Source organism: Pavona decussata, unplaced genomic scaffold, assembly GCF_977016875.1.
Source record: "Pavona decussata unplaced genomic scaffold, jaPavDecu1.1 SCAFFOLD_28, whole genome shotgun sequence".
NCBI classification, from domain to species: domain Eukaryota; kingdom Metazoa; phylum Cnidaria; class Anthozoa; order Scleractinia; family Agariciidae; genus Pavona; species Pavona decussata.
The window spans coordinates 1,867,501-1,883,288 of NW_028145451.1; the positions used below are offsets into that span (position 1 = coordinate 1,867,501).

General features: G+C 39.7%; 1 protein-coding gene and 1 non-coding gene across 2 annotated transcripts in view; one reads left to right on the forward strand and one right to left on the reverse strand.

The window, feature by feature from the left end:
• LOC146485048 (uncharacterized) overlaps positions 1–15,494 on the reverse strand; it is a 21,709-nt gene extending 6,215 nt beyond the window's left edge. The window contains exons 1-8 of the mRNA XM_085104002.1: positions 15,394–15,494; positions 14,843–15,142; positions 12,046–12,612; positions 7,978–8,223; positions 7,223–7,636; positions 6,811–6,984; positions 5,723–6,044; positions 2,086–2,310 (exon numbers count right to left, since the gene is read on the reverse strand). Of these exons, the coding sequence (XP_084960128.1) occupies positions 2,086–2,310; positions 5,723–6,044; positions 6,811–6,984; positions 7,223–7,636; positions 7,978–8,223; positions 12,046–12,612; positions 14,843–15,142; positions 15,394–15,478 (2,333 nt within the window). The 5' untranslated portion in view covers positions 15,479–15,494. The remainder of the gene's footprint in view (positions 1–2,085; positions 2,311–5,722; positions 6,045–6,810; positions 6,985–7,222; positions 7,637–7,977; positions 8,224–12,045; positions 12,613–14,842; positions 15,143–15,393) is intronic.
• Positions 5,096–5,177, forward strand: Trnas-gcu (transfer RNA serine (anticodon GCU)). The gene has a single exon. It is a non-coding gene; the product is annotated as a tRNA-Ser (tRNA).
• Positions 15,495–15,788: the final 294 nt, after the last annotated feature.

The following is a 15,788-nucleotide window of genomic DNA, read 5'->3' on the forward strand; positions in this document are numbered from 1 at the left end:
ACAAACCGAAACGTCCCTTTTGGGATTTGAAAGAGACCAACTTTCCATTGTCCCGACCTGGATATTTTCCTTCGCACGACGATATGCAATTTTCCCTTACAGTGTTTTTGATCGACGGCTCAAATTTACGTCCGGTCACCCCTTCCCCCCACCGAAAAAAAAAACAACAGCAATAAATAAATAAATAAATAAATAAATAAATAAATAAATAAACAGAAAGAATGCCAAAATTTGGGCAGGTATTAGGTACTGAATGTGAAAATTTATCGGCTTGGAGAGAACTTATTTATTTCTGGAGGAGAGGTGGGTCAAAAATTCCAGCTTCGTAACTTTATTAATGTGTACGCTAATGCCCCAGATCAGCGACGTATCTTACATGCAGGCCATCCTTAACATCCAATAAGCAATGAATTAAAAAAAACAAACAAACAAACAAACAAACCCAGGAAACATGGGCGGCTTATGTGGTTGCGTAAAACGATCAGTGAAGCGCTTTTATTTTGTCCTCTTTATTCACGCGCTGTAAAACAGTCATAAAAGCGGATCAAAAGTCGTCCTATTATCTCCCTATCAATGATATATTGTACCAAAAATATCTAAAGAAGAGATAATGCCATTGCGACAATTAGCCGATGCTACAAAAACAAACAAACAAACAAACAAACAGCGCGTAATAATTATCGCAATTAAAACTACATCCGGTCAGCAGTTTTGCTACTCGCATTTCCGGTCTATATACGTTTGGTCGTAAACAGGTCGTAAACAACGATTTCTTCGCTTCTCAACCATGCACCACGGAATGTACGGCTCGATTTAGCCAAAGACTTTATTCAGAATCGTCGCAGACATGCATTTGCTCAGCTGTGATCTTGATGCATCTATTTAACTCCCTGGATGGATTGTATTGACGAATTATTTCGATACTCAACACACGGCTGTGTTTGACCTGTTCGACTGTTCTTTATTCGGGTTAATGCATCATCATCTTTGGTCTAAAAGTAGATGTTCGGCGAGGCTAGGCAGTTACATTTGTCCTTTCCGCTAGAGTCTGTGCAAGATTTGGTCAAGAAAATGGAGCGAGCGAACTGAGGAGAGACCCATCCTACACGACAAAAGCATCCTGAAGAAATTCCCAAAAGTTGCAAGGTGGGCTTTGTTTTCATCTATATTTCATCAAATTCGTTGGCCAAAACCTAATCAATCAAATGTAGATAACAGATAAGATGAATGAAAAAACCTCTGAAGCTGATATTCTCTATCTAAAGCCTGTTTGAACCAAATACTGGAGACCTCAACATTTTCAATTTTGCAATTTTTTGCAACTTGCCTCAGATGTCTTCAACACCCATTTGCAGAATATAATTTTCCCCAAATAGATTTTATAATATTTATAAACTTCAATATCTATGTAAGCCCTGCTGCTAATTTGGTTTATGTGGAATGAGTACTTTCGGAGAAATAACGAATATGGTTGTGCTTGTTTTTCCTTCTCGTCAAAATGGCTGACAGGCAACATAGTAATACGAACATTGTCTTCTTGATTATAGAACCCAAAATACTCTAACAGTAAATTTTATAAACTGGGAGAGTGGTTCTACCATCTGTATGAATTACATTTGAATTGGTTCAAATGTACTTGAGAACCAGACTCGTTTATTTTTACTATTTGAGAGTGAATTTTTCAGTCAAAACATAGACCTTAGGCCGACGTGATCAAGTGCGGTTTCCATGGCAACGACGCACCTGCCGATCCAAATATGGCTGTTTTTGTTCATCCCTCCAGGTAACCTACCTCCACACAAAAAATGAAGGGGGGGGTTAAAATCTTCATTTCCAACTTTGCTTCACTTTCCTGGAGAATTGCTCTTAAACACTAAACTAATGTCGATCGACTCTTGCTCTCTTTTCATCTCGATCCGCGGCTTGATAGCATGCGCTGCAGATGGGCTATAACCCCCGGTAATTATCGGCGGTTATAGTTCGTCGGTGGCACAGGCTACAGCTTAGCCGCGTTAGTAAAATCCTCGGTGTTCGTTTTATTGTTTTGCAAGTTTTCCATTATTGAAGTGGGGGAATGAGTATTACCTGCCGTCAGCTACCCGGAAACCACTCCTCCAAAAACTCAGGCTGTTCACAAGATGATCTTGAAGCCACTCAGGGAGGGAGGACTGGATAGCGTGCTCCTTTGGGGGAGAGGAGACGGGCTTTGGTGGCGCGATATTTGAATGCCAGGAAATAATGTCTTTCAAGTTTGCGATGAGGTTATCACGCACATGATTGGCCACATCCATACTGGAATTAAACAGCTTGCTGAAATGAAACAGGAAAGTTAAGCTGTGAGTTGAGAATCGAATGAGCAGTATGTTAATAAGAATCTGCGTAGCAGGCGGGAAAATAATAATTCACCCAGTGCCGCGAGCCGCGAGCTGGCAAATCTTTGCTCTCACGTAAAAAATTGCGCCTGCAACAATAATATCATCAATAAAAAATGTCCAGGCATGACCCAAACTCGTTTCCAGGGTCTCTCCTCTTCCCCTAACCTGGTTGTTGCCCGACTACCCATATTGGCCAAGCCTCTCTACTGCGCATGTTTCACGTTCCGCGCGCGACTACGCTGTATTCTTCAGGGGCCAAAGTCAGCACTTAGTTTCTTGACAATAGCCTATTGTCAATCAAACAGTAGCTACTGTTAAGAAACAATCTTTAGGATACGTCTTAAGCCGCCGTTACACGTTGAAACTTTTAGCTGAAACTTGGGCGCAACGGCGAACGAGACCAGTTTCACAAAGCGGTGTTACACGGTGAAACTCTTGTTTTTTCACCACTGCGACCGTTGCGAGCCGTTGCAGAAGTAGAAAGCGGTTCTACTTTTCGTGAAACTTGTCTCGCAACGGAAGTTTGAAAAAGTTTCACGAAACCGACCATGTTACACGGTGCAACGCCTGCTGAAACTTGTTTCGCAGCGCCGTTGCACACAAGTTTCAGCTAAAAGTTTCAACGTGTAACGGCGGCTTTAAGATAGGAAGGTTTTGTGATTCTGGTCTCAGGATCGATAATCTAGGGACCCTTAATCAGTCGTCAGAACCAACGGGCCAGACTGGTCGGTTTGTAAATATAGCACGTGCCATTTTGAAAGACTGATCAGGCCAATTCTTCTGTAAATCTGAATGACACGTGAAACAAGTACTTCAATTTACAGATTACAAGGATGACAAGTAGTTCCCCGTTTGAATCATTTCTTTTAGGGCCAGTAAAGTTGATAATTCCGTGCAGGAGAGAAAAAAGTTCTCCTGCGATTAGTTCGCTTTCAGGCTCGCGGCAGGGAATTTTAATTTCGCGCGCTCAAGTGTTTGGGTACTCGAAGCCCATTGCAGTTACTTATGAATTGACTCGTCCAGCCTGGTCAACTTTAAGCGTCTCCGGTTTGCGCGCCTCGTGCTGCGTTTTTTAAATGACTACCGGTCTTTGAAGAATTCCTGTGAACTTCCGAATATAAGATTTCCGAAATACAAGCTAGGTACATTGCCCTTCCCAGAAATTCCCAAAATTAGAAACCTTTTTGTGGCGCTAAGTTAAATTCATCCAACAATAAGCTCCCCCAAAATACGTGCAATAAAAAGATCAATTATATGCTCGGCGGCTTATACTCGAATTTTAAAAATGATCATGCTGGTATTATTAATTGTTCAAATACGTTGTAAGCGTTTTCCCTCCAGCCAATTCTTTACAAAAAATTTCGAATGGGTTAGATGCTTCTTTTATAAATTCCACAAATCGGTTAATTATAAAGCATAACAATGAAGAAACCTTTTTCTAATTTTCTCTTGATCAACGACTGTGTTTTATTCATGTTCTGTTCAAGGTTTTTCTTTTAAAAACAATTTGGTTGAAATTTGCATACATTTGCATTTGCTCTAAAAACTGCACGGTGTAAGGAATCGAACGGAATCGAAAGGAATTTCAACCAAACTCATTCGAACTTAATCCATGGATTGAATTCGATTGAGTATCGGTATAAATTGAACGCAATCGAACTCGCCAAAAAAAAAAAAGTAATAATAATAATGCTTGGTAGGCGAACGCAATCGCAAGTTGTGTCGACGTCACACGCTCAGGAGGTGTTTAATATGAGCGGGGATTTTGTTTTGGGAAGCGGGAACAAAAGTAAAGTAAAGTGAAAACCTTTCTTTAACTTTGATTTGCAGGTAGCAAACAATTATGCTATGATCTTCGAAGATATAAAAGATAAAAGTAAGATTAGACGATTATGTACAAAAATAAGATATTAATAAAAATGTTTAGGCTAAATTACAAAAAGAACAACAATCACGATTAAATTCGATTTGGTTCACTTCTAGTTTAGAAGCATATTACTTCGGATTAGGTTATATAGGGTGCCAGTTTCAAGCGGACTAGAACGAACAATTCAATGTTTTGAAAAAGAAAAATTTAGGTGAGAAAGGGCTATGAATGAGGTCAGTCGGGTCACCTTCAACGTGAACTGGTTGCTACGGGGTTGCTACTTCCTAGTATTAGCGCATATCATATTGTTGAAACTTTTCTTAATTTTTGCATCCTTTTATATCTTATATCTAGTATGTCTGTAATTTTTGAAATTCTCATTGATGATGATCAACAAAAAATAATATTTGTAGCGGAAGAAAGATCGTTTCCGACGGTATTTCTTGAGTTCACACACAACACAACTGGACAGGTCGAACTCATGCCAGGGACTCAGCGGCGCTCGATTCAGTTCGGTTTCCGAACACCATCCGACTGAGTTCACCAGAATGAGTTTGACTGAGTACGATTTCCACGATTGAATTCGATTGCGTTCGACAGGTTCGGTGAGCGTTCGGTCGTTGTTCGGTTGAATCGATTAACGAATTAGTGAACCAGGAAACTAAGGAATTGGTTAAAATCCGATAGTACCGTTCTATTTGATGAGATAGACAGTTGAAATGTAACGAGAAGGGCAAAATTAATAAAGAGTAAGGTTTTCGCCGATTTCTACAAGGTGATAATTCACCATCGCAAACGCCACTTGAAAGTTTATTATAATAATTAATTAAATTTCGCCCTTCTTGTTTCAACTGACGAGGTGGCCGAGTGGTTAAGGCGTTGGACTGCTAATCCAATGTGCTCTGCACGCGTGGGTTCGAATCCCATCCTCGTCGATAGCTTTTTTTTTTTTTCTGGATTCCTTTTCTTCTTTTTTTTCTTCTTCAGGACCTATTTTTTTCAGCGAAATATATCAGTTTAACCTTATTTTTGACATTTCATTTGTAATTATACAACGTTTTAAAAGTATAAACAAAATTTCATTGAATCTCAACACATCGATATTACACAGATTGCCTATAATTAAATTCCGTTCTCTGTACTCCCCAAAAAATGCTTTCTTTTATTTGTTGTTACAGTATTATTCGAAGTGCTCGCTAAACATAAATTTGGGCGATTTTCGCTGCGATACCTTGTGATATGTTTCCGTGTGACACAAGGAAGGAAACCACTTTGAAGTTTTAAGCGGATTATGAATACTGTTTTTATTGTAGATTCTGCTATTTGATTTTGTGACTGACCTAGCGGCCAGCGGGAAAATATCTTTAAATAATCCAGTCGGAAAATTTTAAAATTTATACTGATTTATACGATAACAACGGACTGAATATATACACACTTCGATCATCGCGGCAGAACAGGTTGAATAGAAACACTTTACCTGTAATACTGCCCAACTTTTTCGCCCGCATGATCTCTGTGAGGATAATACCAAGCCAAGATGAGAGTCAAAGTTTCACTAATGCCAGCTGCTAACCTTGCACTGACAGAAATCGTTCCGTGAAAGCCAGAATCTTCGACCCTCTTTCTCAATCTTCCACTTGATTCGAATGCGTCCCACACAGACCGGAAGTCATCCGTGACGGCGAAGGATGGCTTGTTCGAGTTGATTGACATCATGGTAGTACTTCCGCTGTTTGGAAAGTGTCCGGGTCTTTTGCAAGTCAACATTTCTCCGTGTATTTTCCATCTCCCTTTCACGCCTGTGAAATTATTTAGATAAAAATCGATTTATTTTCAAAGTTACAGATCGCGTTCGTAATCGGGGCGCGAGCAACCACAGTAAAATGTGACCGGTTACTCAGATTTTGAAAATTACCAAAAAAAGACAACAGGCATGGCAAAGTAACTATCTTTAGATTGTGGCCGGTTGCTTTTATTGTATTTGTAGAGCCGACTTATGACGTTCCTGATCATAGCATAAAATAAAAATAGTTTGTGTGGATTGCGTTACATCACTTAAAAATCACGCAACACAATTTGCTCAACCAGCTACCGTAAAATCCGGGTTAAAAGCCATGGGTTTCGGGAACTTCTTCAGGGGTTTTGGAAGGGGTTATACCGGGGTTTACATACGGGTGGGGGCTTATAACCGAAATAAACAAAAACAGTCTCGAAACAAGCTGATAACAAAACGTACCTTACTTCGCTACAAGACCAAATTCGAAACTCTAACTTTAGCTGTAACCGGAACATACCAAAACAAGATGAGACTTTATTCTCAGATAGTAAAAGATCATTGCTCTGTGCTTTACTTGTTCTTACTGTCCTGTGAATGTGATTTTATTTGGCAACTTGTCAAAGAAGGGGTGGGGGGCGGGGCTTATGAGTGGGGATACTTCTAAAGGAATACCATACCTTTTTTTAGTGGTGAGGGGTGTTTTCATAAAGATGGGCCTATATGCGGAAGGGAGGGGCTTATGAATACATGGTCCTATAACCGAGGGGGCTTATAAGCGGGCAGCTCACCAGAAGTGACGTCAGCCTGGTAAGCATGACGTGGCATGGCGTCCTTCAGATGACAGGTTTTCTTCTTGTAACTCCACGCCATGCAGTCATCATCCTCATTACACATGGCAGCACATTTGGCTGACGACTCTACATCGTCTACAGTGTCCATATTATGGCCGTTTCTTGACGTGTCTGCGGATTATGAAAGAACAAACATTGCAGACATGGTCCTTTAAGCGCATTTGATGCTTTCCGAGTCCGGTTTTTTGGAACCATAAATTTTTTTTCTATTTTTCTATTTTCCTTCCGGTTCGCGCAAAACAGATGTAGTCTGTGATAAGCAAAAAAGAAGCAAAGATAAAAAAACAACAACAAAAACACAAAACAAAAACACTAACATTAAAACTTGTAGTTTATGTGATGAAAGTACCTGGTTGTTCCCCAAGAGGCATGTTTAACAAGAACGACACGTTCATTGTCTTCCGGGTAGGATTTTTAACGCTTAGAGTAAACGCCACACCAGGAACAAACGATGAATCTGTTTTTCTTGGGTGAAGCATTCCATACGCAAATAAGTCCATTTCCGCTCCAAAGAATCTCTTATCTCTCACACTGAGTCTTGACACCGGAAATAATCCTGAGTACGACAAACCTTCCACACCAGGGTACCCATGGGGAGGGTGTGTTCGCAACAGGGCAGCTTTTGTCCCCAATGATGAAGTGATTCGTACACCGAGGACAGCCTTATCCAATGCACCTGGGCCGAGTTTGACCGAGCCACCTGGGGACTGGTTCTCAAGGGTCCATTCGTGGAATGATCCGTCCGCCCGGAGCTCTAAGGATCCTATAACGGAAAGAAGTGAATATAAGCCTTAAGGGTCCAGTTACCTATCTCGTTGCTAAGTTACACAGTTGCTGCACAAGTGCATTTTGTCTTCCGGTTTTCCGCAACTGACGAGCTCTCTAGGAAAGTTTGAAGTTTTGGTTGCTCATTTGCTGATCTACTCACACCTTTGATTCTTAGTTTATTCTTATTTCTATAGCCGAAACACATTGCTTTGAATTGGATTTGTTTTCGAAATTCCATGCTGAAAGAAAAAGAGTATTAAAGACAAAATCGGAAAAGAAATTTTGTGAAAAATTCGTCCAGTTGAAAACGTCGGTCGGGTGTGCATGTTTTCATACCTGTGCCCATTCCCCCAAGAGGCACGGCCGATCGCATACCAAGTGGCGGAGGAGTTCCATCTGGAGCCTGATACAGATATTTGAACGGCGTATATCGAGGCGTCGCCCAGCCATACCCAATCTTGGTGAAATTTTCCGGCTCTACGTACAGAGCACACTGTCGAAGGAAAATAAACTTCATGTCTGATGTAACGTTGGACTGGCCATTCAAAAACTGGATTGAATCAAGAATGTCGCCGATGTTACCTGAAACAAAAGCAGAAAATTTTCAGTAAAATGTACTCCTGGAGAAGAGAGAGAGATACGTGGGTCGCCAGCGTTTTGATACAGTGAAAGTAATATAAGTGCGGAGAATATTTACTTTATCTGTCAGTGACGCAGGCATAATTGGAGAAAAAAACCGAGTTCTCCCAAAAGGGGTCGAAGCTATGACCTTCGTTTTGCTAGTTCGGATGCTCCACCACTGAGCTGTGGGAGACTTTCGGAGCTAGGCCGTTGAACTAAGGTTAAGATGTATCAGTTATCACTACGGGACACTGACATACCCGGAAAAAATCGCAAATACCATGTGATAATTCATAATGAACTCACAGCCTTCACTGATACCACCGCAGTGTGCTATGTACATTATTCACTCACTGAATCATACATCATTCTCATTCATTCACCAGGCTTAACATATACTATCACGCTTTTTCCACTGCGCATATGCCACACATTGACATTCCAATCCTAGCAGTATGCAGGATGTTTGTCCCATGAACCTAGTTTGATGTCCTTAGCTCCCACGAGTCTCCTGCAGCTCAGTGGTTGAGCGTCCGAATTAGTAATCGGAAGGTCTTATGTTCGACTCCTGATAGGAGCACTCGGATATCCTTTTTCCGAGTATGCCTGTGTCCGGCATGAACTTTTTGACGAATTTGAGGAATAGAAAAAAAATTAAATTATTTCCCAATTTTTGCCTATTTTCGCGAATTTGAGTCCAAAAAGAGTGAACTAGTTGATCGATTATTGGCTATTTTTACGAGTTTGAGACCCAAACGGAATGCAATTATCTCTCGATTCTTGGGTATTTTCTAGAATTTCACTCCAGAAAGGCATTGCTTGATTTTTGGCTGTATTTACGAATTTGAGACCTTAAAGCAATGAACTTCTTGCTCGCCGGATTTTTAACTATTCTCATGGATTTTAGATCAGAAAGGAGTGAACTTTTTGACCGATTCTTGTCTAGTTTCACGAACTTGAGACCAAAAAGGGATGAATTTATGGCTTGATTTTTGGCCATTTTCACGACTTTGAGAACAGAGAGAAATGACCATGTTTCTAGATCTTTTACCATTTTGGCTATTTTCACGAATTTGAAGGCAGAAAGGAGTGAACTTATCGCTCGACTTTTTTCTATTTCCACAAAATTTAGAGCAGAAGGGAATTTACTTGTTCGATTTTTGGCCATTTTCAAGGATTTTAGACCAGAAAGGGATAAAGTTATTTTTCAATTTTTGGCTATTTTTACGAATTTGAGACCAGAGAGGAATGAACGTATCTCTCCATTTTTTCGCAATTTTCACGATTTTGAGACCACAAAGAATAGAACTGTCTTTAGTTTTGTCTATTTTGCCGAATTTGAGATAGAAAGAATTGAACTAATTGCTCCATTTTTAGCTATTTTAACGAATTTGGTCCAATAGAAGGGAACTTTTTTTCCGATCTTTGGCCATTTTCACGAATTTGAGAACAGATTGAAAGGAATCATCTTGATTCTCGATTTTTGCAATTTTAGACCAGAAAGCATGATGATCTTATTGCTCAATTTTAAACCATTTCCACGAATTTGAGAACAGAAACGAATCAACCTTTTTCTCGATTTTTGGCAATTTTCACGCAATTTACATCAGCAAGGAATGAATTTATTTCCCGATTTTAAACTATTTTTAGGAATTTTGAGACAAGAAAGGAATAAACTTATTGCTCGATTTTTTTTGCTATTTTCTTGAATTTGATACCACAAAGGAGTGCATTTATTGCTCGGTTCTGGCCTATTGCCACGAATTTGAGTCCAGAAATTGTCGCGCGCAAGCTAGTAGCAGTACGGTTATACCGTTACAGAAATCATCACCATACGATCCTTTGAGCTTTGCACGGGAATCGAACGGAAAATTTTGTACTTTTGAAGGGATCAACTGAAGCGCAGTTGAGGTTTACTCAACAAAATGACTTTACAGCAAACGAACACAGCTGATTTGCAATTACGTCAACACACCAACGATCCGAGTTCGCCAAGAAACCAAATTACGAAGACTGAAGCAAAGGTTGTCTCAGGTCGATTTATCAGACTCGGAATCCGTGATTGAATACTTGTCTTCCAATAGCTCAATACATTTGAAATATCTTACGCGAATCTCTTTCTATTCTTATCTAGCGGCAGAGTTTACAAAACGCGAATATTTACGACATTATTGCTGGTCTGTCTACATTCTCTTTCTTTGCGTTTAGTCACTTATGTTAATCCATTTTTATCATGTCAAGTTCTTTGCATTAATTATTCTATTGCTTCTTTTCTTTTCCTGTTGGTTAATGCGTCATGACGCCACTCGCCTCTGATTGGTTTGCCATCAAGCTATTGTTATTTGCCTATATAAGTGCGACACCACCCGGATGGTTTGGGCGGAATCAGTAAACCTAACGCACAGTATACAAAATGAACCCTCCTCATTCATAGAACCCATTGATTTCCATGATACACTACAATTCAGTACGCAATACATTATCTTTCCATCCAGTCACCCTTCAATAAAACAAAACTAAACACAAGATAACAGTAGACAAGGACAACACAATAGGACACAAGATAACACTAGACAAAACACAAGATAACACTAGACAAGGACAACACAATAGGACACAATCACAATGAAATGATAAAACATACCTACTGAACACAACACAACAAACACAAAACAAAGAAAACATACCTGCTTAACAAAACACTACACAACAACAGAGAAATACATAAATATGCAACACAGTACAACACAACACAACACAACACAACACGCTACGATACGGTACGATGCGATGCGAAGCCATACTCAATTTTAAAGACGAACACTGCTTTTCGAAATGTTTTGGATATGAAATGTTTCTTGAAAATTTCGAAACAATTTTTGTTTTCTCACAGCAATTTGTTTCCAAAAGAAGTATTTCCTTTTCACGAAGTCGAGACCAGAAAGCAACGAACTTATTGCCCGATTGTTAGCTTTTTTCAGGAATGAAGTTATTGCTCGATTTTTGGCTATTTTCATGAGTTGAAGACCGGAAAGGAATGAATTTGGGATCGAAAAGAATAACTTATTGCTCTACTTATGACTTTTTTCCAGAATTTGAGAATAGAAAAAATAACTTATTGCCCGATTTTTGCCCGTTTTCACGATTCTGAGAGCAGAAAAATAAATGAACCCATTGCATGATTTTTGGCTATTTTCACCAACTTGAGACCAGAAAGGAGCGAACTTATCTCTCGACATTTGACTATTTTCACGAAACAAGACCACAATGGAAATGAACTTATTTCTCGATTTCTGGCTATTTTCATGAATTTGAGACCAAACAGCAGTGAACTTATTGCCCGATTTCTGGCTATTTTCAATTTGAGAGCTAACCGACTCACTGAAAAATGCATAATTCGTATTATTCTTCTGTTGTTTGTTTGTTTCACCCGACACGTTACAAAAAAGCAAAATAAGAGTAACAATCTTAATGAAGAGAACAAGACTTTTAAATTTGAAAGACATGTTTCGGCAACTCCTTTGCCATCGTCAGTTTACGGATGGAATAACATTGATGAAATAAGAGTACAAAAAACATATATTACAGAGAAAGTGGTGAGGAAGCCTTAGGGCTTATAGAATAAGGCTTCCTCGTTACGGAGTTGTTACATATAATGTTTGAAGACTGTGAGACGGTTGATAAAATTATAGTTGAAACGAATAAACGGGAAACGATCAATAAACATTTCAGAAAAAATGGCATGCAAGGTCAAAAATAGAGATAAAGATTAGTAATCATTACCTTCTTTTGGATTGGGAACGTTGGTTTTCTTGTTTCGTTTTTCATGCTCGGCCACTTCAAGTCGCGAGCTCCTATTTTTACAATTTTGCCAGTGATTGTCCACATACGCAACCACGACATCGGAGAATTCCACCTTCCTGGATTCGCAGTCTTTCGCGCTAAAACACCGCCCAGTGTAACAACGACCATTCATGATAACAGCAATATTGCACAGTCGGTCCTGACAACAGAATTCTGCGCATCTTGTAATGTTGTTTGATTTTCCGTGCATTTTAAATTTTCCCGCGTCCATACTCGAGTGTAATGTGACGTTTCTTGCAATTTCCTTGATGTTGCAATCTTTGACTTTGCGCAAGCTTTTCCATGGATTCGATCTTGCCTGTTTAGTTTTACTCCTGACTTCCCGCGACGCTTTATTCTCAAGGAAGTTCTCTTGCTTCCCGTTTTTGTCTTTTTGAATCTTTGCGTTACCGTTAATAATTTGGAAACCGCATGGTTCTTTGACGTGCTTGTTAGATGGCGGTGTTGTAGTTTGCAAACTATCCTCATTGTTTTGGATATTTTTTTCTGCCGGTAAGAAAATTTGAAAACTTTGAAAATTTGAAAGCTTTTCAACTCTCAGACACAAATGACATCCTTGGGAAAATAAGCGCTCCCGGGTCTAAACCTATCGACAGCAAGGGTAAGTTGTTTTAGGCTCTATACAGTCAACCCTCGCCTTGCGGACACCTCACTATTACGGACAACCCGATAATACGGACAGCAGCTAAATCTCCAGCAAAAAGAAATTCCCACTATTACGGACTCTCCCTATTAAGGACACTAACTTGCGGTCCCGAGGTTGCCCGCAATAAAGGGAATGACTGTACTGGGTTAGTCAATTTCAAGCTCTCTATTTTTATTGCATTGTTAGCTTGGACTGACACTGAATTTTACTAGGGAACGGGGTTAGCAGAGCTCACTGCTTGCAAGAGGTATCGCCAGCACTTAGGATCTTGATTAAATCTAAATCGAAATATCATTATGTCGGCAAAATCGTATGGGACATCACCCCAACTCTTGAATAATAATAAATCAAACTACACCAAAATATACAAAATAACAATAAAAGTTAACCTACCGATAAGAATTAAATTAAATTAGTTTACTTTTAAAAATACAGAGAGATTGGCTGGAAACAGTTTCTTCTGGAAGTTTGTTCCATTCAGTTATCATCCTGGGAAAGAAAGAAAATCTAAAAATATCTTTATGTCCTTTCGGTACAATAAATTTAAAATCATGGCTTCCCCGAGTCCTCCTTTCCCTGCTTGTTATCAAATAATCCCCCCAGTCCCCATTTAGAAGGCCGTGGCACATCTTGATTATAGTATCGCCACAACAACAACAACAACAACAACAAGCCGTAGATCACTCCTGGCATTATAAATATATTTCTGCCCGAAGACTAAGTTCTTTCTTTTAATTTAACAATATAATTGCTACTTTATGGGTTCTCATTCCGGAAATTACTTAAAGATGAGATATTGTTTAAGGCCGGTGCGTACTAATACTGAAGTATTTTTGCGCGGCTTATGACTATGCGGGAAAAGCAGATTTTAACGAGGGTTATTGGAATCCAAAAGAAAATTGGGGGTAACCACGCATTTGTCAGAGATAATTAAACAACAATAATTCAAAACAACAATAAACACAAAGCACTGTATGGCGTTTTTTCCATTTTGAAGCTTTACTGTCTCTGAAAAATGTATGGTTACCCCCAATTTTCTGTTTGGTTTCCAATAGCCCTTGCTAAGTTCTGCTTTCTCCGCATAGTTTTAAACCGCGCAAAAATTTCCCTGCTTTAGTAGGCACGACCCATTGGAAACCCGAGTATCTCGAGATGCGCAGAACGTATGCGCAGTAACAAAAGAAGGCACCGTCCTTAAATGAATGTTAACTCACAACGTATGGTGTGAATTATGATACCCAGAACAATAGAGAACACAGTATGTGACTCAGTGAAACTTATAAGTAATAATTTAGTAAGCGTTTGTTAGCGGTAGTTAGCTTTACTGGAGGAGTAGGAAAAGAAGTAGATTTGAAAGCTGTGAAGAACTTACCAGAGCTAGGGTTAATTAATTTTAGCACCAATAAGCGCTGATCTAATATCGTTGTTAGTTTAAAGTTACAGAGTCGACTAGAAGAACAGGTGAAAGGCAGGTGAGAGTTATTCCCCGAGTTAACCAAGATAGTATAACGGGCAAATGAAAAAAAAAAAAAAAAAATGAGAATGAGTCACAAATAATATCCACTGGAATCCGTTTAACAACATATGTTTATGTTAGGGAAATTGACAAGAATTGTTCTGTCACCGAATTGTGGGAAACGATGAGTTTTCGCGCGAAAAATAAAAAGCCTGTGTGCGCTGCTGCAACCTGGAACCACTCGCAGTGCTTTTGTGCGCTACCTCTCTTTCTCTCTCTAGAATCTTTAAATGCCTGAAAGACATCGTTATGACTATACGCGTAAGGATAGCGAGCTTATGCAAGTCCCACAGGTTCAAGTCCCTAACTCGGTATCACATGTGTTGAGTTTGTCGTTCAAGATTCTCGCTTAGGTCTTGATCCGAGGGCCGTGGCTGTGGTGGTGACGCAGCGCGAGAGATCTTCGAATTCCCTGGGATACACCGGTTTCCTTTCAAATCCTCCCTCACACAGCTCTTACAGATTCTAAATTCTCGTAGATAGATGAGACTCAATCTAAAACCTTCCACTTTTTCGGAGCGCCTTAACTTTGCCCTGTGAATATCATGACTTACCTTCAAACACATTATTCAGGAAGACAGCCTTAAACGACCTCTGTCCTTCTACGGCGGGTTGAAAATGGCAGACATTTTCCGTTGAGCAGTACACACCATAACATAAGACGCCGTCAAACAGCACGAGGTCGCAGTTTTCCATGCGACAACAGTCTAACACGCACGAGTCCATGTTCTTGTAACACCCCAGTAAGGATTTTGCCAGTGTATCATTTTGAGAGCTCGAAATCACAGTGTTGCCGAGCGTAGCAACCGGGAGACAACCCTTCGCTGGGAAACGGCGGCTACCAGCAACGAAACCTTTGGTATTTGTACAAGAGATAAATATATTAGTGTCAGGTTGATATTATCGCGAAGACCGATGGGTCCTAACCAGCCGAAATGAAGAGACTTTCTCCTCGACGCCATTTAACCCTTTTTTGCTGGAAGCAAGAGGAAAGTGGGACACTTTCTTGTTCCATTTCAGTTTGGGTTTTCGTATAGGCAGAAAAAAAATTTATCTGGTCTAGTATGCCCTTATCGAAGTAGAGACTGATTCCATGTTTACTTACCTATGTGGAAGAGCAGGTTGACAAGAGCTAATGCGCATTGTATAGTTGAACAAAGACAAACAGATCTGAAGGAATTTCGGAGCATTTTTACAGGAAACGAATGTGCTCCTTACATAGCAGAACCACCGCTGAAACGAGTCAACAAATTTCTTTGAAATTACTAGGGCGTGACAAGAAGAATTCAAAGCTTTGATTTTTGAAGAAAGCACCGTGTCAACACAAACAGGTGCTTTTGTGATGCATGGGGAGTCAATGAATACCAATCAACTGATGAAACTAGCCAAGTGAATCAAGTGTCGTGACTCCATTAGAATACGGACATTCTTCACCTTATTTAGTCTAGGTGGTAAAATACACCCACAGACAAAAAAAAAAACAACGAAACAAAAAAAAAA